Genomic DNA, 25,595 nt, shown 5'->3' with positions numbered 1-25,595 from the left:
AAAAAAAATACAATTTGAAACTTATGAATGAATACATGAAACTCATCATTTACTTACCTTTACGCAGTCCCAGATGTAACTATATGACTTTATTTCTTCAGATGAACACGAACAAACACATATAACAATTAGACTGAAGGTGATGGTTTATATTTTAAAAGAAAAGTTTAAAATGTTAACATTTTTCTTACACACACCTGTCGTGTTAACATTTTTCTTACACACACCTGTCCTTTCACTTCAGAAGACTTCAACTTGGGTCATATTGATTCCCGTCTGTTCACTTTGTGTGGTTTTCGAAGTGACAACTTTGGGGTTCCCATATAAACCTACATTATATGGACTCACATATATTGATTACATTTCTAAAACTCTTTGTGTTCATCTGAAGAAAGAAAGTCACATACATCTGGGACGGCACGACAGTAAATGATGAAAGAATTTTTTTTATCTTTTGGTGATCTTCCCTTTAAACCCTGTATCTTTTTTTGGTCCCCACAATATAGTGATGTCAGGTTTTAAAGCCCCCCTTGTAAAGCCCTCATTGTAAAGACATTTCCCCCACAATGTAGGAAAAATCAGACCTGCACAGACTCACCAGCCACATTTTCTCCGGTGATGTATTTAAAAAGTTTCCTGAACGCTCTTGAAATTGCGATTTCCATGAAATAGGATTCAGCTTCTGCGGTCACCCACTTAGCAGCATCATAGTGACGTACCTGTAGGAGAAAAGATTACTTCATGACCCAGTTGATGTGTTTGAAATTGTCATTTCATTTCTTGCTATATATTCAATCTCTTTATGCTCTAATTCACATTCTTGTATCTCACCTCATAATCATCTCCCGCACAAACCAAGTCATACAGCATGCACTCTTTCGTCTCAGTGCAGAAACTGGTTTCACTAGTGGAATCACTGTGAGGTGCAAACAAAATTAAACATGACATATTATGCCCAACAGTGCAGTATAGTGTTTCACTGCAAAGGAATTAAACATGAATCTCACCCGATTCTTCCATCTACAGTCAATGCAAAGAGCAGCACGATCATTCCTGTCAGGCAAATCCTTTAAAACATTAAAAAACATTAACAATTAGGTTACATTTGGTGTAGCCTACTCTAGTAGTAACTTGTTAGAAGACAATCTTGTTCAGCAGTGTACGAGAGTAAAAGCTTCAGTACTTACATGTTGTAGAATGTTGTAGTTTCAGGCTGTGAAGAGAAGAGGCATGTGCATGTGCGCCTGCAGGCTCTTATTTATTTATGCATGTTATGTTATGAAATCTGTTCCCTCCTACCAGACACGCCCCGACCCTGCAGTCATATAAGCATGTTAAGTAAGAGTTTTGTCTCAGCATCCACTAGGGACAGTATTTCATCTTATTTTTCTAACCTTGTTGTGGTTGAAAGTTCTTTTGAACTGATTATTTGATTGTCACATGCAGTCATGTGCAATATTTTGAAATGTCATCATGTTTTCATTGTATTCAAATATTGATAGACGTACTTTTATACATCTAATGACAACATAGCACTGCTTGCATAATGGATAATTTGTGATTATGTATTGTGTGTGGAAAAAAAGTTGATTTTTTTTTTAAGGGTAGATGGGGAGATCTTACCTAACTGTGTCTTTATGTCTGCCACTTGATCTATACAGTCAGGCTGTCAGTGAAATGTTAAAGTATTGATGTAAAATAAGCAAACATAACCTTTGACTGCAGACTGACCACAGCTCTGTTCACAGTGTGCCGTAATGAATTTGAAAGTCATCCAGATGTCTAAGTAGGGTAAATGTTAATATTGCTTAACTTTTTGGAGTAGAAGATGAATATTATTTCAGGTGCCCATTTATTATCATGTGACCATATATTTTAGAACTACCCTATTATTTCTGCCAGACTGTGTAAAGGAGAAGCACATGGGAGGAGTAAAAGCCGCCAGTTTACTTTAATAACAGTTTTTGACTTGTCAAAGTAAAATTTTAGCATAACAGATGTAACGGCTGTTACATCAACGCAAATTTGTCCATGTCTAAAAATATTTATGATGCATATTGGTAATTTAGCAATGTATAAAACCATACAAATCATTTAGCTAAATATTATCCTGAATTGGTAAGCTAGTTTGTTTTTCCCAAAATGGCAGCTATGGGGCAAAGTGGGCCAAATGCTGTGGGGTAAATTGAGTCAGCGTTTACCCCACCATAAGTTAAGTTAAATCTCTAAAGTATAAACTGGTATAATTTCAATGTAATATTATGCCGCTGGTTTATTTATTTATTATTTATTTTTTTAGTTTATTTGATAGGAACAGTGTATAAGTCCACCAAATCCTTCTCTGATATGAACCAGAAGATGTTTCATCATATATATCTTTCCATCAGTAGTCCCTAATGGCCTAACATGGTCGACATTGCAGAAAAACTACCAGACCAAGAACATTTTGACTAAAATATTTATTAGTTTCATTAACATTTATTCATAATTCAGTATTCTAATTCAGTTTTTATTTAATTTTACTCAAATTCTCTGTTTAGTCTGTTTTTGGGAAGGTTACAACTTTGGTGTTCAACATATTGTTTCAGAAATGCGAACAATTAAAGATATTGAAATTTTAACTTCATTTGGTTGGTTTTATGTTGTTTTAAGGTAGCTTTAAGAAAAGAAATATAAATATTTGTAAACGGAGATTTGATTATTAAATTAGTTTTCAAAAGACTTAATCTTTTTAAAGAGGTTATCTTTACAATTTCACATGGGTTTGATTCAGATTCAGTTAGATGGTCAGTTTACACCAACCTACTGACTCGGCTCAACTTACCCCTAACCTGGGGTAAATTGAGCCACAGGAACACTTTTTTATAAGAAGTCATATTTTTAGAACCCTTTGTCATAGACCTATTCTGATCATTTAAAATGCTAGGAAACATCCTGAAATTACTTTAAATACTTTCATTGTACTGCTGCCTCATTTTACCTTATCTTGAGGACCACATAAGTAAAAAAAAAAAAAAGGCTCATCTTACCCCACTCTCCCCTATCACAGTGTACACAAAACTTTATAAAGTGTTTTGATGGCCAGTTAGGGGAAATAGTTCATGTTTTGTTCAGGATGCATACAAAGGTTTAGCTGTTAGGATACTATTCTTTGTTGTCTTGATGCTATCTGATATCTTTTGTATAGGGTTTTGTAATAGCTTTACAAGTGTTGGGTGTAACTGGGTGTCGTTTCATGAATTCATGTACAGGTCATCATGCACCAAAAGAGTTCATTCCACAATGGTTTAGATTATTTCTCAGTGTATTTATGCAAAGACAACACAATTCAAAGTTATAGGTCCGGTTTCACAGACAAGGCTTAGACTAAGCCAGGATTAGGCCTTAGTTCAATTAGGGTTTTTAAGTAGCTTTTATTACTGGTGTATACATTACTGGTGTGCATCTTGAGATAAAATCATGGCAATGACAAATTTTTAAGATATGCTTTCAGTTAAAACAGCTCAAACATGCATTTTACTTTAAGACTAGCTGAAGCCTTGTCTGTTTAACCGGGGGATGATATAACAAAGACAAAACTCTTCTCATAAAATCCACATTTATTCCAGATAAAATTAATAACACATTGTTTGTCTTTGTCCCTGCATATGTCCCTGATATTGAGTTCACCATGCAACGCTTATGTATAACAGCATGTTACAAAAGGCTGACATAACAGCAAACCTGTTATATTAATCAGGAGTGGGCTGCTTTTTTCTTGAGTGCCTGTCTTTTGTTAGTTATGTAAAGTGTAATCTCAGACAAAACAGGTTTCGAGAGAAATGTAAAGCTAGGAAAAACAAAGATAGACATTTAGGCATTTGAAATAAATTGACAAATCAAACTGTATATTTGGAATACTCTGTTCTTTGGTGTCATATCATATAATTTGATGATATGATCCTAACAATGGCAGAACAAACTGATCATAAAGTTACTAACCAACAGTATGGTGGAATTCAAAGATTAAAGGGTTAGTTCACCCAAAAATGAAATTTCTGTCATTAAGCATTCACCATCATGTCCTTCTACACCCGTAAGACCTTCGTTCATCTTCAGAACACAAATTAAGGTATTTTTGATGAAATCTGAGGGTATCTGATCCACACATAGACAGCAATGACATTGCACCTTTTGAGGTCCAGGAATGTATTAAAGACATCAATAAAACTGTTCATGTGACTACAGTGGTTCAAACTTAATGTTATGAAGTGACGAGAATACTTTTTGTGCACAAAAACAAAACAAAAATAAGGACTTTATTCAACAAATTCGTCTGTCTCCTGTCATACTGCTATGCTATTTTCCTTGCAGAATGCAGAGCTTTTGTGTTTACGTCCAAACGCGGGCTCAGTATTGGCCGACTCTGGTCATGTGAGCAGCACGACGCATGCGTGTGATGCTGACGCAGGAGCTGGCCAATACTGAGCCTGCGTTCGGACGTAAACACAAAAGCTCTGCATTCTGCAAGGAAAATAGCATAGCAGTATGACAGGGGACAGACGAATTTGTTGAATAAAGTAGTTTTTTTTTTTTTTTTGCGCACAAAAAGTATTCTTGTCGCGTCATATTAGCCACAATAACCACTGTAGTCACGTTGACTATTTTATCGATGTTTTTAATATGTTTTTGGACCTCAAAAGGTGCAATGTCATTGCTGCCTGTGTGTGTTTCAGAAACCATCGGATTTCATCAAAAATATCTTAATTTGTGTTCCGAAGACAAACGAAGGTCTTACAGCTTGACCTCCTGCTGTAAGAGGTGTAAGTGAGGCCAACGGGGCGCTCATCTTCTGGTCTGTGTGGGGTGTAGAACGAGTAATTAATGACTTAAATTTCACTTTTGGGTGAACCAACTCTTTAAGGAGTGGAAGTTGTTTTAGTGAATGAGAAATCTGCACTTGTCTGTTCAAATCAGCTATGAAGTTAACATCATATCAATGCTGTTGAAAGCTTGATTCTGATTGGCTGACAGACATTCTGTTTTTCCAGGTTTTTCCAGGTATTTTCAGGTTTGTTGACTATATTACAGTTTCATATCATTTCAGCTCATCATCTATATGACTGAGAACAAATTCTCACTCTCTCACACACTGCTTCATGTTGTGGCAGAATTACTACCTCACAGTGTGCATTATCTGATCCATAATTCAACTGTCCGTCGTCAATCATTCTTTATTTTGTTTCTTTTACATTAATTGTTTGGTGTGTGTTCACACAGCCTACAGTGAGTGACATATGTCAACATTAAGGCTGCTTACACCTTTACACATTTGTTACTTTGAGTGAATCATACTGAATTGTATTAAGAGACTGCGCATGTTTCATTCAAAGCAACAAGTGAGGCGACGTCAGTCCTTTACACTGATCTCCGTTGCTGCCTCAGCTGCTGCTGCTGCTGCTGCTGCTGTCAGAGTCATCTTCAGACTCTTCTTCAATGTCATCTAGAATGAGCTGATTGATGCTTTCTATCAGACTGCCCTGACTCAGACAGGTGTTGACAGTGGAACCGCCTGCTGATGTGCGTGGGGCTAGGGGTACACCACGCGCGGCTTCCTGTTCTTCTGTCTGCTGTGCGGGTGAACGCATTCGGTACCAGGCACATGGGGTTCTAGATAAGACAAACATGCAGATGGTCATATACATGCAGTTTTTCTTGAAGAATTAATGCTTAATATTCAAAATCAACTTGAAATGGCATTCACAACCCATTTCACTTCCGTATTGAGAGACACACTGAGGTCCAAAAGTCTGATAACACTGTGGAAATATGGAATTCAAAATTTAATGTAAACCTGTAAATAACTATTGAGTTTTAGGATTCTGAACTAAGAAATGTTATGATGTAAAATGAATAAGAAATACATTTTATTTCACAAATATATTGTGGCCACCATTTATAGGGATAGTTCACCCAAAAATGATAATTCTGTCATCATTTACTAACCCTTATGTTGTTCCAAACCTGTATGAATTTCTTTGTTCTGCTGAACACAAAAGAAGATATTTTGAAGATATTGGGTTATACCAAACAGTTAATAGGGGTAAAAAATACTATGGAAGTCATTGGGGCCCATTAAATGCTTGGTAACCCAATATCTTCAAAATATCTTCTTTTGTGTTCAGCAGAACAAAGAAATTCATACAGGTTTGGAATAATTTGAGGGGGAGTAAATGATGACAGAATTTTAATTTTTGGGTGAACTATCCCTTTAATATTTCATTTCCACACATTAAAGGTGCACTATGTAAGTTTTTGACTGTACTAAAGCATAAAAATACCATAATATGTTTGCAGATATTTATTAAACATGCTCAGTTCACATACTTGTTTCTCTGAAAACCAGTGCTACAGCCAGTTATTTTACTTTGAAATTTGCGTTCCGTGTCGGAATTTCTGTTTTTGTTTTGGTCTGTGCAAGACCGCACGTTGCCAATTTACCCAATAGTATTTCGCCACCCCGGGTTGCCAGTTGGCGGAAAACACATGCAGCGAATTGCAGCCATGGAAGGCAGCGAACAAACTGGGTCAGAGATTGCAGATTATACCCGACCTAAAAAGCCTCAGCATCCATCTAAAAATCTCTATAAACGAGAGCGTATTAAAACGCAATATCAACTCATCATAAATCAACGAATTATCTTACAGTGTGTAAGTCTCCTCGCCTTCCAATGTCAATTGAGCTGGCTCCTGTTGTGTGTCTTCAAACTGGCAACCCGCGAGAGCGCTGAGTCTGAGGAGGAGGGGGCGGGGCAAACAATATTTTGAATTTGGACTGCAGTACCCATTTCAACCACTAGCTGTCCTTCTTACATAGAGCACCTTTAAGAATTCCTTTCCATGTTTTTGTAAACCGTGGCCAGATTGTACAAATCTTTTGATTGAACTAAAACAAGGGAACAAATTATTATGCAACGTGGCCATGATTTACTACAACGAGAAAACAAATGAATTAAAACAAGGGAATGATTTTTTTTTTTTTTAAATGAATGACCACAATACACTCAGTTCTTTGAACAGAGGAACAGATGTTCTTGCTTTCATTGAAGCTCAAGTTTCCTTCTCAAATCACTCTGGAAAACAAGATCATCAGGCTTGACACGAACTTGTGAAGAGGGACAATCCAAATACATTCATGTTAATTTTTTGAAAATTCCACTCATCATGTTATGCTCTTAATATAATTTGTAATAAAATGTTGTTTTAAAATTACAAATAGAAGCATTTACACTAGTGGTCTCTTTTAGATCCCATTGTATTTCCTATTGACGCTGGAAATTTACTGGGGAAAATATGAACATAACTTGATTATATCCATCAGATGATGGTTATTCGGCAGTCATATCATCCTGTAGCCCATAACTGGTTTCCCACTGAAGCTAAGCAGGGTTGAGCTTGACCTCCTGTTGTAAGAGGTGTAAGTGAGGCCAGCAGGGGGCGCTCATCTTCTGGTCTGTGTGGGGTCTTAATGCCCCAGTGTAGTGATGGTACATTATACTGTAAAAAGGCACCGTCTTTGGACTCCAATGGCACTTCTCATAAAGAGAAGGGGTGTAACCCTGGTATCCTGGCCATTGCTGCTGCCGTTGGTTATTGATTATAGTATGGGACTTGCTACTGCCAATACATACACGACATGTTGCTGTACAATATAGCATACATGAATTACCATAGCAGGTCTATATCAGCTGCAAATGCTGACCAAGTATTTGAAGGTTGAACAGCAAGCTCACTGGCTACAGCAGGAACCAATCAGCTGTGCCCTGTAGAGAATGATGTGATTGAAAGCAGATTGAGTTAAGGAGCCTGTGCCGTCTAGAGTTTCATAACAGAACTTTGTATTTATTCATCATTTTGTTATTATCATTAATTTAGTCATTTTATGTTTTTATATTTCCCTGCTTCTGCAATGTCTGCTATTGTTTAATATTATGGTTGTGTGGTTTCAAGGGATATTTGTCTTCATGACATGATAAGAGGATGTCTGCATTTCAAGGTTTCTAGCGTCAGAGGACGATGTTGTGAAGCAGTAATTTTCCATTGCTTTTCCTTTTTTGTTTTTTGATTTGTACTGGTCAGACAAATTCTGGACATTGAAACATACACAACTAAGATTATTCATTTTTATCATCATTACTTCGTCCTGCTTCTGCTCTTCCCTGGCTTCCTCAGTCAAACTATCAGGCTGATAGAAGACTGTTAATAGAGTTTTTTGATAATTTGTTTTTTGTAATTTCTGACATTCCTTTCTAACACAACACTGAAGACTTTGTCAAATTAAATCCTAGTGTGTCACCTTAAAGGGACAGTTCACCCAAAAATGAAGATTCTGTCATTTAATCTATAAGACTTTAGTTCATCTTCGGGAAACAAATGATAATATTTTTAATGATACGGAGTGATTTCTGTTTCTCCATTTCCTAAATTAAATCTGTTCATATTATGAAGCAATCGTGTCTCTTCAGAAGACTTGGATTAAATCGCTCCATTTATATGGATTTATGTTACGATGAACGTTTTGAAGCATCAGAGTTTTTTTTTTTAAATATTACTTTTCATGCAGTGTGTAATATACCTGTTTGTGAATGTAAAAGGTCTGCAAAGTTTAAAATATCAAAGTGCACAACAAATAAAGTTATTGTCTGCTAAAAAAAAGAATCGATTCTGAACTGCCGAAAGCGGTCATCAGTAATTCCAGTCTCATTTCCATGACATATAATCAAATTTGTAACAAATTTGCATAACGGCGCCAGTGGTCTTCATTGGCTGCTCACGAGCAACATCTACTTTGACCCTCAAACACACTGTAGTTGTAGCTGAAGCCTGGAAGAGTTTGGTTTGTGTAGTCGACATGTCGAGAAGATCCTGTTTTCTGCACCACAAATCCACTTTGCATGCCCTTCAAAATGACGCGGATTTGACGGTAGAATTGATGCAGAAAAACCAACACCATCGTTACTGATCGTATCACTGTGTATCAAGTGCTAAGGAAGCATTCGGAGCTGAAATTCGGATACGCTAATAGTCACTTAGTTTCCGACACGTGCTGTAAGCGGTCGATCAATCACAACAGACTGGGCTGTCTGACCAATTACAGCAGAGGAAGCTCTCGGAAAGGAGGGGTTTAGAGAGACTCAATCCTTCACCGAACTGATTCAGACACTCTGAGAAAAGAGGTCATGTGCAATGTATATTCTGAGAAAATTAAAGTGTTTTCTGACCTTATATGCATGCAAACCTATTGTAGGAGACCTCCAAAACAAAATTAGAAATGTTTAAAATAGCATAATAGGGGCAATTTAAGATCTCTAGTGATCAACAGCATCATATTACCCATTCGATTATAACAGTCTTCAGCAAGGCAGCTATGTTGATTTCTTTGTCTAGACCCAGGTATCATGCTCCTCCTCCTTGGTGGTAGAATCTTTGTGGGAAAAATAGCTGAGCGACAGCCGTAACAAGGGGAACGTCCATCCATCCGCCCAAAACCCCTAACAGAAACATAAAATGTTAACTCCTCATCATGTACAGAAGAAAAAAAGCACACTTACTGTACATTATAGCATACATAAAGTTAAAGTCTTACTTGAAGGTCCGAGAGCAGTTTGGACAGTTAAACTCTGCTATACCCCACATTTTGTCGGCTGGCACAGGGTCATACTTCTTTTTGCATCGATGACAGCGCGACACCTATAACAAGCCAAGTGCACACCGATAAATGCTAAACATTTTAGATTTCTTTAAAATTTAATTTAGACCATGACATGTTTAAGCTGTGACTGGGAACTGAATGTGATTTGAGCTTTTAAGGTGTGGTCAGACGTCATACCCTTTTCCTCTGAGGCACACGTCGCCACCAGTCCCTGTCACATGACTCACAGGCAAACTGATGTATGACAGAAGGGATCTGGTTTGCCTGTGCCTGGTCAAACATTCGTTTGTTGTCCACTGTTAATGGCAGAACTCGTAGACGCGCCCCAAGCTCCTGCAAGCATGTCTGTGCATGTTAGTTCACAGCTAGAGTTCTTCAGTGTTGAATTTGGTTTAATTTGTACAATTTATCATTTAAAGGGTTAGTTCATCCAAAAATGAAAATTATGTCATTAATTACTCACCCTCATGTCGTTCCACACCCGTAAGACCTTCGTTCATCTTTGGAACACAAAGATATTTTTCATAAAATCCGACGGCTCAGTGAGGCCTCCATTGACAGCAAGATAATCAACACTTTCAATGCCCAGAAAGCTACTGAAGACATATTTAAAACAGTTCATGTGACTACAGTGGTTCAACCTTAATGTTATGAAGCAACGAGAATACTTTTTGTGCGGCAAAAAAACAAAATAACGACTTTATTCAACAATATCTAGTGATAGGCGATTTCAAAACACTGCTTCATGAAACTTCGAAGCTTTACGAATCTTTTGTTTCGAATCAGCGGTTCAGAGCGTGAATAAAGTCGTTATTTCGTTTTTTTGCCGCACAAAAAGTACTCTCGTCACTTTATAATATTAAAGTTGAACCACTGTAGTCACATGAACTGTTTTAAATATGTCTTTAGTAGCTTTCTGGATGTTTGAAAGTGTAAATTGTCTTGCTTTCAGTGGAGGCCTCACTGAGACATCAGATTTTATCAAAAATATCTTAATTTGTGTTTTGAAGATGAACGAAGGTCTTACGGGTGTAGAACGACAAGAGGGTGAGTAATTAATGACAGAATTTCCATTTTTGGGTGAACTAACCCTTTAATTAAACAATGCAAAGAAACTAACCGCTATATCCTTATCATCATTCGGTTTTTCCTTTTCCTTTCCCAGAGCCTGAAGTGGAACAGGAGTGATGTAATAAGACTACAGTGTAACATGATGTTTCATTTGTCCTGTAAATCCACATTCGAATAGGGAAAGACCTTCTTACTTTTGCTGATGGACTTGCACTAGTGGATCCAGATGACTTGGCAGATTTTTCTTCCTGTATATGAATTTTTGATGATCACATCTCGACTTTTCACCATTATACAATTAAACACTGTGAGCAGCAATAATAACTGGTACTTTCATTTTCAGAAATCATTTAACATAACATTAAGATTGTATACAGGTCGTTATGAGATGGTTGTAATGTTACCTGTTGTTTTTCATCAGCTTTGAGTTTCATAATCACATTCTGTATGAGAGCAGAAAATGTGTTAATGAGTAACACAGGATTATAAATACAGTAGCCGCAGTAAGTATATGACCACTTAATTGTAACATAATAAACAATCACATTCATGTATTTTTTTAGCATGCTCTATGTGTGCAAATAATTCACCTACATACTCTTTCCATAAATTTACATAATGTGCCTAATGTCATGTGCACCATACCTTAGCTACAGGGTCATTATTCAAAGCTGACTTGTCTTCCTCGTCCAGCTCTACATATAAAAATACATCAAATAAAGGTGTGCGGTAGAATAGACACAAACTAAAAACACACATAAAAAATATAATAACTAGAAATTGCATAAATAGTTGAGTGAATATAGGGGCGAATATATGAGACATGGTTCTAAAGGGAAAAGGTTTGCACTTTACCCCTGTCATTATCTGCCATTAGGGCGACACACATTGCAACCATGCGATGGTTGTTCCCATAGCGTCGCATGAGTAGAACAGCCTTGTCAATTTCAATGAGTCCATGAAACTTCTCTCTCAGTCGCCTGACACTTTTTTCCAACTGCATAAAGAGAAAACGTATTTACAGTTATTTATCTTTATTTGAAAGAACAACCTCAGGGTGAAAGACTCGTGTCTGTTGTCCTAATACAAATGCGCTTTTATGCAGGAAAAACATAAGCACGTTTTAACCTTTATGTATAATATAGTTTACAATATGCACTGTGATTGTTAAGGAAGTTGCACTGTACTTCCTTTATTAGCGTTCTGTCATATTGCCTCAAATAAAATATCATAGGCTACACTATGTCTTTATTGTCGGAATATTGAATACTATACCTCTACTTCTTCGCGCATTCGACTCATCTCGTTCAGTGTTAGGTTTTCGTATCAGTAAGAGCGCTAGACTTTTTTTTTTTAGCGCTGCACCGTTTCCTTTAGCGCTTGCAGTCTGTTAGGGCGATATCACTTTCGATTTGATCAGAAATACCACAACTTGACCACTAGAGGCCGCCACAGTACAGCTGTAAACAGAGCACAAAATAAGAGCACTCAAAGTTCAGAACCGCATACTAGTATACTACTCGTAGCCTACTACATCTTTTAGTGAGGGTAGAATGCTAGTATGCGGTTCCGAATTCAGCAAAAGATTTTGATTCATCGCAGTGATTCAAATCTTTTGAATGCAGGGCTATTCTGAATCTAGGAGGCTATGGTAGCTAGTCAAAAACATTAACTCATTTAATTTGTCAACTATTCCATAGAACACATCATAAAACGCATTTTTTTTATTGCAGCCTTGAACTAAAATAGTTTTAATTTACAGTTTTTTTCAACTGCTCGCACACACTTTCAAAACTTTGCCTCTTTTTTTTTTCTTCAAAACTTTACACACAAATCCAAGAATTGCACACACAAAATGCAAAATTCCTCACCTCTTGCAAAATGAAGCACTGCATTCAAAATATCACAGACACATCTCAAAAGCAAACATTTGTCTTACGTTGCAAACACCTTTGCCATAATATTATATTTTTGGATATATCATACACAGTTATTCTAAAGCTCTTCTTTCATGAGCTCCTACATTTCTGTACAAGATTGAAAGTAATTGGCAGAGAGATGTTGAAAAATTCACGGTAAACAAAAAAGCAAGATTGAAACCAAAGTATTTTATTTTTTACAGTAAGCATTTGTGGTTGTGAATACAGTATTACACAGTACGAAAGAAAAGAAATACATCAACCGTGTGTAGTTGGACAGAAACAATGGTTGTGTTTGAAAAGGGAAATCAAGATACTTCCTGTTAGATTTTTGTGTGTTTCATAGAGAATTGAGTGTTGTGTTTTGCAAAAAGTGTTTTATGAAATTGAAAAATGAGCCGAAGGCCGAAAATTAGTGTATGGTTCTGCAGATTTGGTGTGTGGTTCTGGTGTTTGAGTGTCTGGTTTCAGAAATTGTGTGACAAGTGAGGATTTTGTGTGTATGCAGTTGAAAAAAAAAAAAAAAAACTAACTAGTAAAGTTATGCATTACTTTTAAATGTACAACAAAAACGTTTTCAAATAAGTAACTCAAGTTACTTTGTTTTCACATTTATTGATTGACAGCTCTCCTGACCCCATGTTGAGAGAAATCTGGAGTACAGAAGCTTTGGGTATTCCTCAAAATGAATAAAAACAGTGAAATTCAAATAGCCTATTATGAAAACCTGCAATAATTAAATGTTAAATAACACAAATATACTTTGTTTATTAACTAGTGTCTTTGCTGCTGATCTTCAATGATCCAATTAAACTGTACTAAAAAGCAAAAATGAAACATCATCACATTTGTGTTTCATTTTCTTGTTTTTATTGCTGAAGTAAGAGTTTCGAACTTTCTTCTCCTGTGTCCTATTCTTCTTTAGTCCAGAATGGCAGAACAGCTGAAAGGTTTGTTTGAGGTGCGCCCTCTACTGTACAGGCGTGAATTTGCATTTCCGTCAGACTGAGGCTTATTTCACTTTTGCTGTGAAAGGACCTTTACGTATGCCAAAAATAGACCTATTGGTGTTTTTTTGTTATGACAGTTTTTATCAACTGCTCACACACATTTTCAAAACTTTGCCTCTTTTTCTCTCAAAACTTTACACACAAATCCAAGAATTGCACACACAATATGCAAAATGCCTCACATCTCTTGCAAAATGAAGCACTGCATTCAAAATATCACAGACACATCTCAAAAGCAAACATTTGTCTTACGCTGCAAACACCTTTGCCATAATAATCTATTTTTGGATATGTCATATACACACAGTTATTCAAAACCTAAAGCTCTTCTTTCATGAGCTCCTATGTACATAAAAGGAGCTTCTGTACAAAATTGAAAGTAATTGGACGAGAGATATTGAAAATTTTACGGTAAACACAAAAGCAAGATTAAAACCAAACGATTTATTTTTTTACTGTAAGCATTTGTGGTTGTGAATACAGTATTAAGAAATACATCAACTATGTGTAGTTGGACAGAAACAAGTGTTGTGTTCCTGTTAGATTTTTGTGTGTTACATAGAGAATTGTGTGTTGTGTTTTGCAAAAAGTGTTTTATGAAATTGAAAACTGAGTCAAAGGCTGTGGTTTTGCAGATGTACAGAACTGTAAACTGTAAAAAAACAAACATGCAGACCCAGCCCAGGTGAGAAAAATTAATGCAAAAGTAACATAACGCATTACTTCACATAGAAAGTAACTAAGTAACGCAATTAGTTACTTTTAAGGAAAATTGTAACGTATTTCTTTTAAAAGTAACTTTCCCGAACACTGATTAGGCTATTATTGTTATTATAATGTCATTGTTGCTGTACGGTCAATGACTTCATATCCCAGGGTTCTCTGTACACAAACGCGACCTCTGCAACATGACTGATCACAAACTCTCATGCAGAACTCACGCGCTCCGGCTCAAAGGAGTTTATGGATGAAAAGAGGAGGGCTGTCAGCAGGACACAGGTCTGTACATGCTGCAAAGAACGGTTAGTACAAGTACTAGAACACTTTAGTCTGAAGCATTATGCTTTTGTAGCATGTTTTGTTTTCACGCAGTGCCAATAACTCGTCACTGTCATTTTGAATGCTTAATATTAAAACGTGACGACTTTTCTGGCACATAACACTTGTCGTGCGGTTGTAGATGTGAAAGTGCATCACAGCGTTAGTGCAACTGACCAGTTAAAACGCGCACATGAGGCGCGCGCTCCAGTGCTGAGAAAATCCGATTAAGATTTAATCTGTAGTCCAGAAGCCCTTCAGCGTGCATTCTATATTATTGTCTGTTCACCTACATATATATATGACATTATATTTTACAGTTACAGTGTTCACTTAAACTAAGTTTTTGCATCATTTTGTGGAGCTGCTTGTAAATGTACTTATAATTGCTGTTGTAATGCGTGCAATTGATAGGTTTATAAAATATAAAGTAACCTATTACCAAGTCATAATCCATGGCTGGGATTCTGAACTGAAAACTAATTTTCCCTTATCAGTGGTAAATATAGTGTTGCTAAAGTTTATTGCTTTTATTCCGGTTTCAGACTAGAGTTCAGCGTTAAGAGAAAGGTATGGGGCCACGAAAAGTTTTGGTGACAGGATGCTCCTCAGGAATTGGTTTGGCGGTGGCTGTCCGTCTTGCAAAAGATGATTTAAGGCGCTTCAAAGGTAAGAAGACTGTAGCCTATATGAATGTTAAATACCTCTTTAAATATTAATATGTCTAAGATTTATTATCGTGCCAGTGCATAATAAAGGAGAATATAAACTAAATTTCATAACATTACATAGCCTATAAACCCTCCGCGGTTCTACTCGCACCGCTCCGAGCGGGATTACCTCAGCGGCAGTCGCTAGTGCACCTCTTGAGGCCAGAGGAGAGAGGTTTACTCGCATATGTACATTAACTAATGATCAGATAAGTGTTATGTTATGTAATAAATGTTGTTGTAAGTGTTACTGTTGATTCTGTTTGAATTAGTTGTGGCCACCATGAGGGACCTGGATAGGAGAGAAGCTCTGGAGAGAGCAGCCGGGGCGACTCTTAACCGAACCCTGGAGATCCGACAGCTGGATGCCACCTGTGAGGACTCCATCAGAGAGTGTGTCAACAGCTTGTCAGATCGACGAGTGGATGTGTTAGGTGAAATTGACCGTTACTTTTCCAACAAATATTTCCTTAAATCACTTCAATTTCTGAGCAATGCTGCTTTTATGTAAGCAGTAGCTCAGTGTCTTTTGACTTGACTATATTTCATCTTTTCCATTTAGATGATCCATGTAAGATTTACAACAAAAATAGTTATCTGCTTATTTTAAAAACTTTTAACAATTATACCATAATATCAGTAATATTCCACATATTCCACTTTGATTTGAGTCACGTGTATATCAGCAAGGGTCCTTTATGACCATTCTTATAGTTCAGCTTATCCTCCTGAGACCCATACAAAAAAAGTTTGGTAAAAACAATTTTTCACATTATTGTTTGGAGCATAAGAAACAAATGGCAAAAAAAAAAATATCAATCAAAAAAATAAAAAAATCTGAATTTTTTTTAATTCATATTTTATGATGTCATATGTAGAGTACACCAGGACTCAGTTAATAATAAAGTGAAAACAAGAACAAAACAGTGTTTTTTTTTTCTAATATTACATTTTTATATTCAGTATACCAGTCAATTTTTAGGTTCCAGGCTTTTGTTTTCTGTAACGTCCTCTGTAAACAGATATAAGAATTTTTTTGCATTGTTGCATTTTATATTTTGCATTTTGTATGCATAGTAGTGCCTGCATTTAATAATGCAAGGCCGTAACCATTTGGGGTCGCATTTTTATTTAAATAAAATAAATAATTAAAGAATTAAAAGGGATTTAAGGGAATAAAGAGGAAATAAGAATGTAAAAGAAGTTCTAGGCCTAATTATAGCCTAAATAGTTGTGAAGCAGTCCATTTAAAGTCAAGTCAAGTCAAGTCACCTTTATTTATATAGCGCTTTTTACAATGTAGATTGTGTCAAAGCAGCTTTACATTGATAACTGGCACATTGTTTGGCTGCACAGCAGCTCTTAAAGAATAGTGTCAATGCAGGCAGATCAAAGCACTGTTGAATATCAAATGTCAAGTCAAATGTCAAGTGTCCCCAACTAAGCAAGCCAGAGGCGACAGCGGCAAGGAACCCAAACTCCATCAGGTGACATCAGGTGGCAGACAAGTGGCAAATTGGTGTTAAAATGGAGAAAAAAACCTTGGGAGAAACCAGGCTTAGTCGGGGTGCCAGTTCTCCTCTGGCCAACAGTGCTTTGTTACAATTCAGGTTGCTATCATAAGTCCAATAGGATCGCAACATTAAAAGTATTTATTTCAGTTCCATCCAATTGAGGATCGTATTGAGGGTCACGCCGGTATGGACGGTTGTTGAGGAACTGTGTCGTGGCTGTCGTGTCAATAAGGCCCTTACAGGGGATGATCTAGTTGACTCAATCTCTGCTGATACGTCAGGGCTGCGTTGTGGTCGTGTCAAGGCGCAGGTCCTTGGTCTTACCTGGATACGGCCCGGATCCAGTTGACTACGGTGAACCTCGGACTAAAGACAGAAAGACTAATATTAGCGTAGATGCCATTCTTCTTCTGATGTAACGAGTACATCAGGTGTTATAGGAAGTGTTCCCGGTTCCGGCTGACCTAATTTATGCAGCCTAATAATCCTTTAACGGATTTGAAAATATAAATTGGTAATGTGTTATGTGTATGCCAGGTTAAAGAGATGCGTTTTTAGTCTAGATTTAAACTGACAGAGTGTGTCTGCTTCCCGAACAATTGCTAGGAAGATTGTTCCAGAGTTTAGGTGCCAAATAGGAGAAGGATCTACCGCCTGCGGTTGATTTTGATATTCTAGGTATTATCAGCTGGCCTGAATTCTGAGATCGCAATAGACGTGAAGGACTATAATGAATTAGGAGCTCGCTCAGGTACTGGGGAGCTAAACCATTTAGTGCTTTGTAAGTAATTAGCAAGATTTTAAAATCTATACGATGTTTAACAGGAAGCCAATGCAGTGTTGACAGAACTGGGCTAATATGGTCATACTTCCTAGTTCTAGTAAGAACTCTAGCTGCTGCATTTTGTACGAGCTGTAGTTTATTTATCAGGCGAGCAGAACAACCACCCAGTAGAGCATTACAGTAATCTAGCCTTGAGGTCATGAACGCATGAACTAACTGTTCTGCATTTTTCATTGAGAGCATATGTTGTAGTTTAGATATATTTTTAAGATGGAAGAATGCGGTTTTACAGATGCTAGTAACATGGCCTTCAAATGAAAGATTGGTATCAAAGAGCACACCCAGGTTCCTAACTGACGACGAAGACTTAACAGAGCAGCCATCAAGTGTTAGACAATATTCTAGGTTATTACGTGAAGAAGTTTTTGGTCCAAAAATTAGAATCTCTGTTTTTTCTGAATTTAGTAGTAGGAAATTACTGGTCATCCAATTTTTTATATCAGCTATGCATTCCGTTAATTTTGTGAATTGGTAAGTTTCGTCAGGGCGCGAAGAAATATAGAGCTGAGTATCATCAGCGTAACAGTGAAAACTAACGCCATGCTTCCTAATGATATCTCCCAAGGGTAGCATGTACAGAGTGAACAGCAACGGTCCTAGTACTGAGCCTTGTGGTACTCCATATTGAACTTGTGATCGATATGACATGTCTTCGTTTACTACTACAAACTGATAACGGTCAGATAAGTATGATTTGAACCATGACAATGCAATTCCATTAATGCCAACATAATTTTCGAGTCTATTTAAAAGAATATTGTGATCAATAGTGTCAAATGCAGCACTAAGATCCCGTAACACTAATAGAGAGATACAACCACGATCTGATGATAAGAGCAAATCATTAGTAACTCTAATGAGAGCAGTCTCAGTACTATGGTACGGTCTAAATCCTGACTGGAAATCCTCACAGATACCATTTCTTTCATTTCTTAAACTCTTTGCAAATAATATTTTATACGTTATACATGTTTGTAGGTCTAATATGTCAAAAATGTAAAAAACGTCTCTTGCCACATTCAGTTATGAATGACATCATTTAAATGATATTTTCAATTCAAAATGGAGAAATTGCATAAAAAAAGTTGAGTAGTTTGCATCACTGTATGTTACTGTGGGTTGTTAAACATTTCTATCATAAAACAGTTGTCAAATATTAAATGTTTAGCTACTTTTAACCTACCACGCATGTACTCTTTCATTGTAAGAACTAAAAGCGTTGCGTTGAATTTCACACTCATCTTCAGTAAATAGTAAGCCCCGCCTTCTTTGATCTGATTGGCCATCATTTTGACATTGATGAATGCTGTTAAACCTCTGAGGCAGACCAGCATAAAATTGTAACCTTTTAAACTGTCTGTCATCCTAACAACAAACAGGGCAGTGCATAATGGAGAGCAGCATTAAGAAATATCAAATATTTGGGGGACAATTTGGCCATTTCTAATTATTGGGGAGGACTTGCCCTGATTGAATGTAAATTGGGGTTTTCAGGATTCAACAGCTCCAGGAAACTTCAACTTGAACCAAACTATGCACAAGATTTGTACAAAGATTTTCAACTATGGTATGAAAGATATTAGAGAATGATTTCATATACGATTTTACTTTACACAGTATTTGAACATGACAAAAATGGGTTTTCCCATTATATACAGTGTATCTACTCATTGTCTCTAATTTGCATGTTTATGTGTGTTCTTTGGGCAACATGAAATGAAAAAAGAAGTAGCTATAATAATGAGATTAATAACTTGGCAACATTTTCATGATATCGGTAATACAAACCCGATTCCAAAAAAGTTGGGACACTTTACAAATTGTGAATAAAAAAGGAATGCAATAATTTACAAATCTCGTAAACTTATATTTTATTCACAATAGAATATAGATAACATATCAAATGTTGAAAGTGAGACATTTTGAAATGTCATGCCAAATATTGGCTCATTTTAGATTTCATGAGAGCTACACATTCCAAAAAAGTTGGGACAGGTAGCAATAAGAGGCCGGAAAAGTTAAATGTACATATAAGGAACAGCTGGAGGACCAATTTGCAACTTATTAGGTCAATTGGCAACATGATTGGGTATCAAAAGAGCCTCTCAGAGTGGCAGTGTCTCTCAGAAGTCAAGATGGGCAGAGGATCACCAATTCCCCCAATGCTGCGGCAAAAAATAGTGGAGCAATATCAGAAAGGAGTTTCTCAGAGAAAAATTGCAAAGAGTTTGAAGTTATCATCATCTACAGTGCATAATATCATCCAAAGATTCAGAGAATCTGGAACAATCTCTGTGCGTAAGGGTCAAGGCCGGAAAACCATACTGGATGCCCGTGATCTTCGGGCCCTTAGATGGCACTGCATCACATACAGGAATGCTACTGTAATGGAAATCACAACATGGGCTCAGGAATACTTCCAGAAAACATTGTCGGTGAACACAATCCACCGCGCCATTCACCGTTGCCGGCTAAAACTCTATAGGTCAAAAAAGAAGCCATATCTAAACATGATCCAGAAGCGCAGGCGTTTTCTCTGGGCCAGGGCTCATTTAAAATGGACTGTGGCAAAGTGGAAAACTGTTCTGTGGTCAGACGAATCAAAATTTGAAGTTCTTTTTGGAAAACTGGGACGCCATGTCATCCAGACTAAAGAGGACAAAGACAACCCAAGTTGTTATCAGCGCTCAGTTCAGAAGCCTGCATCTCTGATGGTATGGGGTTGCATGAGTGTGTGTGGCATGGGCAGCTTACACATCTGGAAAGGCACCATCAATGCTGAAAGGTATATCCAAGTTCTAGAACAACATATGCTCCCATCCAGACGTCGTCTCTTTCAGGGAAGACCTTGCATTTTCCAACATGACAATGCCAGACCACATACTGCATCAATTACAACATCATGGCTGCGTAGAAGAAGGATCCGGGTACTGAAATGGCCAGCCTGCAGTCCAGATCTTTCACCCATAGAAAACATTTGGCGCATCATAAAGAGGAAGATGCGACAAAGAAGACCTAAGACAGTTGAGCAACTAGAAGCCTGTATTAGACAAGAATGGGACAACATTCCTATTCCTAAACTTGAGCAACTTGTCTCCTCAGTCTGTTATAAAAAGAAGAGGGGATGCCACACAGTGGTAAACATGGCCTTGTCCCAACTTTTTTGAGATGTGTTGATGCCATGAAATTTAAAATCAACTTATTTTTCCCTTAAAATGATACATTTTCTCAGTTTAAACATATGATATGTCATCTATGTTGTATTCTGAATAAAATATTGAAATTTGAAACTTCCACATCATTGCATTCCTTTTTTATTCACAATTTGTACAGTGTCCCAACTTTTTTGGAATCGGGTTTGTACTTTACAATAAGGTTCATTAGTTAACATGAACTAATAATGAACTGCACTTCTACAGCATTTATTAATCTTTGTTAATGTTAATTTCATCATTTACTAGTACATTATTAAAATCTTGTTAACATTAGTTAATGTACTGTGAACTAACATGAACAAACAATGAACAACTAAATTTTCATTTACTAATGTTAACGAAGATTAGTAAATACAGTAACAAATGTATTGCTCATAGTAAATTCATGTTAGTTAATACATTAACTAATGAACCTTATTGTAAAGTTTTACCATAATATCTCATATTTCAAAGAAATATTGATATATAATTTCTTCCTTATTCACTTATTACAGTATGTCTCCCTAAAATGCCTGATTACATGCTGTAAGTCCTGTGGCCTGTTGCATGAACCTGGTTTCAGTTTCAGGTAAGTTTCAGGTTAATTTGAGCAAACTCTGTTTTTTTGGGCTCACATGCAATGATAATCTGATATTTTCTTTCAGCTGCCTTCTCAAACTTTCACTGCAGCAATAGTGTTTATTCCTGCCTTGTAAATGTGCTTAATTTCATGATATTTTTCATAACGATCTCTTAATCTTCAGAAGAGAAGTGAATTGCGTGTCTCTCTCATGAGAAGTGAATCAAACGGACACTCTCCATGTTCTGTGTGATTGGCTGTTTGCCGAACGTGTCACACTTTCTCTGGATTAAACCTGAGTTCACAGAGAACATTTATACTGAGTGTTGTGAGACTGCTGAACCTGATCTAAACCAGGTTGGATTTATCTGGATTTGTCAACTCTAACCCTACTCTGAAACTCAGAGTTTGTTCAGCTAACTTCATGCAACAGGCCTCTGGTGTCCTGTGCAGTGGACATGTATGAAACTGATGCAAGTCTCATAACAGAAAGTCATATTCTGATTTGAAACCCCACTAAAGATGTCTTGAGATGTTAATTTACGACATAATATTACGAAATATTATCATATTCCCATAAGAGTGCTGAATTTAGTCATTCAGTCAATGTCAGTCATATTTAAAGACTAAGGAGAGGGAGTTGTCATGGTGAAACCTCAAAACATTCGGTATCTCTGAAAAGCCCTGAATGTGGCTTATATGGTCTCAAAGAAATTTGCTAAAATATAATGTCCTCTAAAGTGGAAAAAACTCCATTGCTGGGTCTTAGGAGGATATGTAATTTTTTTTTTTTTACTTGCCAAAGCCTGTTTTCACTAAATTTGTCGTTGACTAATCATAATCCTGGACTTTAAAGGGTTAGTTCACCCAAAAATGAAAATTCTGTCTTTAATTACTCCCCCTCATGTCGTTCTACACCTGTAAGACCTTCGTTCATCTTCAGAACACAAATGAAGATATTTTTGATAAAATCCGAGGGCTCAATGAGGCCAGCAAGATAATTAACACTTTCAACGCCCAGAAAGCTACTAAAGACATATTTAAAACAGTTCATGTGACTACAGTGGTTCAACCTTAATGTTATGAAGTGACGAGAATACTTTTTGTGCGCCAAAAAAACAAAATAATGACTTTATTCAACAATATCTAGTGATGGCCGATTTCAAAACACTGCTTCATGAAGCTTCGAAGCTTTACGAATCTTTTGTTTCGAATCAGTGGTTCAGAGCATGTATCAAACTGCCAAAGTCACGTGATTTCAGTAAACGAGGCTTCGTTACGTGATAAGTGTTTCGAAATTTCAATGGTTCACCACTGGGGGGCGAGACTTTGGCAGTTTGATACGTGCTATAAACCACTGATTCGAAACAAAAGATTTGTAAAGCTTCGAAGTTTCATGAAGCAGTGTTTTGAAATTGCCCATCACTAGATATTGTTGAATAAAGTTGTTTTTTTGGCGCACAAAAAATATTCTCATCGCTTTATAACATTAAGGTTGAACCACTGTAGTCACATGAACTGTTTTAAATATGTCTTTAGTAGCTTTCTGGGCATTGAAAAAGGAAATGAACTTGCTGGCAATGGAGGCCTCACTGAGCCATCGGATTTCATCAAAAATATCTTAATTTGTGTTTTGAAGATGAACAAAGGTCTTACGGGTGTGGAACGACATGAGGGTGAGTAAATAATGACAGAATTTTCATTTTTGGGTGAACTAGCCCTTTAACATTTCTAAAACAAACAAATTACCTTGCAGTAATACTTGTTTCTCTTATTTCACACGTGCAAATTCTCACAGCAAGTGGTGGCAGGGGTACCTACTGAACCTTTGTTTTAAAGGGAAATTCTGTCGTTGTTTACTCATCCTTATGGTGTTTCAATCCTGAATGACTTATTTAAGATGATATTTTAAAGAATGTTGGTATCCAAACAGTTTTGGTGTCTATTGACTTCCATTCAAAATATCTTCTTTCATGTTCCACACAAAAAAGAAAGTCATACAGGTTTGAACTGACACGAGAGTGAGTAAATGATGACAGATTTTTTTTAACTTTTGGCTGAACTATCCCTTTAAAACTATACACTGCAAAATGCAAGATACTTGAACAATCTTCCACATCCTGCTTGATATAGACTCTACCGCACTGTTTTGTAGTGAATAATGCTGGTGTAGGCATGATTGGTCCTCTGGAGTGTCAGAGTGTAAGTGCTATGCAGGAACTCTTCAACACTAACTTCTTTGGCCTGGTGAGACTGGTGAAGGAATTGCTGCCTGACATGAAGCGACGTCAGAGTGGACATATCGTAGTGATGAGCAGCGTCCTGGGCATCCAAGGTAATACCACATATTTCAGTGATTATAAGCAGTACACATGTTAAATTAAAAGATTTTTACCTTTACTGTTACTTTCAGAGTGCTAATTCTTTTTCAGGACTACTTTTCAATGATCTATATGCTGCCTCCAAATTTGCTGTAGAAGGTTTTTGTGAGAGTCTTGCTGTGCAAGCTATGAAGTTCAATGTCAAGTGAGTACACAGATATAGTGCTGAGTTAACTAGACAAACTTAGAGAGAAATTCACTTATAATCAGATGGTCAAGGTGATTTTAGTGGATGTATGAAGGGTAACCATCAATGAAGATGATCCACTAATGTTCGGCAGCCACAAAGTCTAACAGGTAAACAATATATCTTCCTTTAAACCTAGAATGCATGAATCGAAAAACCTACATGAATGCATAAAGGGGTCAAAATGACCTATATTGGAATGAATGGTTTTCTTTTTTTTTTTAAGGTAAAATAATTAAAATAATTGATGATACACAAATGTTTTATTATATCAAGCATTTTGACCGGTCTACAAAAAATGGCTTATAAATCTCTCGTTATGCTATATTATCAATAAATATTGGATTCAATCTTTATGTCAACTAGTTTTCATTCAATTAAGACATGTTTTGTATTTATTTTTGAAACTGATTGATTGTGAAACTGATTGACATTTTCGGGGGAAAAGAAAATCCTCTCCGTACAACTTAAAGGATCTGTCCACTTTCAAATTAAAATTTCCTGATAATTTACTCACCCCCATGTCATCCAAGATGTCCATGTCCTTCTTTCTTCAGTCGAAAAGAAATGAAGATTTTTGATGAAAACATTCCAGGATTTTTCTCCTTATAGTGGACTTCAATTGGCACCAAACAGGTTGAAGGTCAAAATGACAGTTTCAGTGCAGCTTCATAGGGCTTCAAACAATACCAGGCAAGGAATAAGGGTCTCATCTAGCGAAATGATCGGTAATTTTCTAAAAAAAATAAAATAAAAATGTATATGCTTTATATAAACAAATGATCACCTTGCAAGTGCTTAAAACAATCATAGCATGCCGGGTCACTTTGACTCCCTTTATGGATTCTAGGGTTAAATGCACTACATTTGGTTTCTTATTTTTTATAGATGCAGAAACATTCATGCATTGTAAGTGTGTATTATATACAACTCCCACAGGATGACTTTAGTGGAGCCGGGCCCAGTTGTAACTGAGTTTGAGAACAAAGGGTATGAGGAGGCAGAGAAGATGGACCTGTCAGAGGCTGATGAGGAGACAGCTCAAATCTTCCGTCAGATCTACCTGCCGTATTCACGCAAAATTTTTCACTCAATCGGGCAGACACCTGAGGAGGTGGCAGAGGTGAGAGTGTGGATGACCTGTTCTTTTGGTTGTCGAGGCTCCTTGTATAAATGAGTGATATGAAAATGTCTCGTTTACAGCAAACGTTCAAGCTGATTGTGTCCAAGAACCCTCCATTTCGTCATCAGACCAACCGTTTGTACATGCCACTGACTGCCATGAAGAAAGCTGACCCCACAGGGCGACTACCCATAGACGCATTCTATAAAATGATCTTCCAGCATGACCGTGTGTTCAACGCTAGTCTGAGTATTATGCGCATCCTACACAGGAGAATGGGTCAAGGTGCTGCCTAAAAAAACCCTCGGAGCCTGAGGAGAGAGAATTCCGATC

The 25,595-nt window shown here is 36.9% G+C and overlaps 3 protein-coding genes across 8 annotated transcripts in view; 1 reads left to right on the top strand and 2 right to left on the bottom strand.

Annotated features, from left to right (window-relative positions):
• soul5 (heme-binding protein soul5) overlaps positions 1-1,293 on the bottom strand; it is a 4,429-nt gene extending 3,136 nt beyond the window's left edge. For both annotated transcript variants that reach the window (XM_051889600.1, XM_051889599.1), the window contains exons 1-4: positions 1,188-1,293; positions 1,008-1,067; positions 832-916; positions 599-719 (exon numbers count right to left, since the gene is read on the bottom strand). In XM_051889600.1, the coding sequence (XP_051745560.1) occupies positions 599-719; positions 832-916; positions 1,008-1,067; positions 1,188-1,189 (268 nt within the window). In that variant the 5' untranslated portion in view covers positions 1,190-1,293. The remainder of the gene's footprint in view (positions 1-598; positions 720-831; positions 917-1,007; positions 1,068-1,187) is intronic.
• zmp:0000001048 (retinol dehydrogenase 8) overlaps positions 1-25,595 on the top strand; it is a 27,779-nt gene extending 2,184 nt beyond the window's left edge. The window contains exons 2-8 of one of the 5 annotated variants that reach the window (XM_051889598.1): positions 14,626-14,690; positions 15,275-15,398; positions 15,712-15,873; positions 23,727-23,906; positions 24,004-24,097; positions 25,079-25,262; positions 25,343-25,595. In XM_051889598.1, the coding sequence (XP_051745558.1) occupies positions 15,302-15,398; positions 15,712-15,873; positions 23,727-23,906; positions 24,004-24,097; positions 25,079-25,262; positions 25,343-25,558 (933 nt within the window). In that variant the 5' untranslated portion in view covers positions 14,626-14,690; positions 15,275-15,301 and the 3' untranslated portion in view covers positions 25,559-25,595. Of the gene's footprint in view, positions 1-14,590; positions 14,714-15,274; positions 15,399-15,711; positions 15,874-23,726; positions 23,907-24,003; positions 24,098-25,078; positions 25,263-25,342 lie in introns of those variants that run through there. The other 4 variants (XM_051889594.1, XM_051889595.1, XM_051889597.1 and 1 more) reach the window with 4 other exon arrangements.
• shfl (shiftless antiviral inhibitor of ribosomal frameshifting) lies at positions 3,582-12,203 on the bottom strand. Its single transcript, XM_051889592.1, is given in 11 exon segments — positions 3,582-5,578; positions 5,581-5,649; positions 9,373-9,530; positions 9,626-9,729; positions 9,869-10,024; positions 10,812-10,859; positions 10,957-11,010; positions 11,167-11,205; positions 11,408-11,457; positions 11,618-11,759; positions 12,038-12,203. Coding segments are annotated over 11 exon segments (1,005 nt in total). The 5' UTR covers positions 12,065-12,203; the 3' UTR covers positions 3,582-5,420.

This window comes from Ctenopharyngodon idella, chromosome 3, assembly GCF_019924925.1.
Source record: "Ctenopharyngodon idella isolate HZGC_01 chromosome 3, HZGC01, whole genome shotgun sequence".
NCBI lineage: Eukaryota > Metazoa > Chordata > Actinopteri > Cypriniformes > Xenocyprididae > Ctenopharyngodon > Ctenopharyngodon idella.
This window is presented reverse-complemented; position numbering and strand designations above follow the sequence as displayed.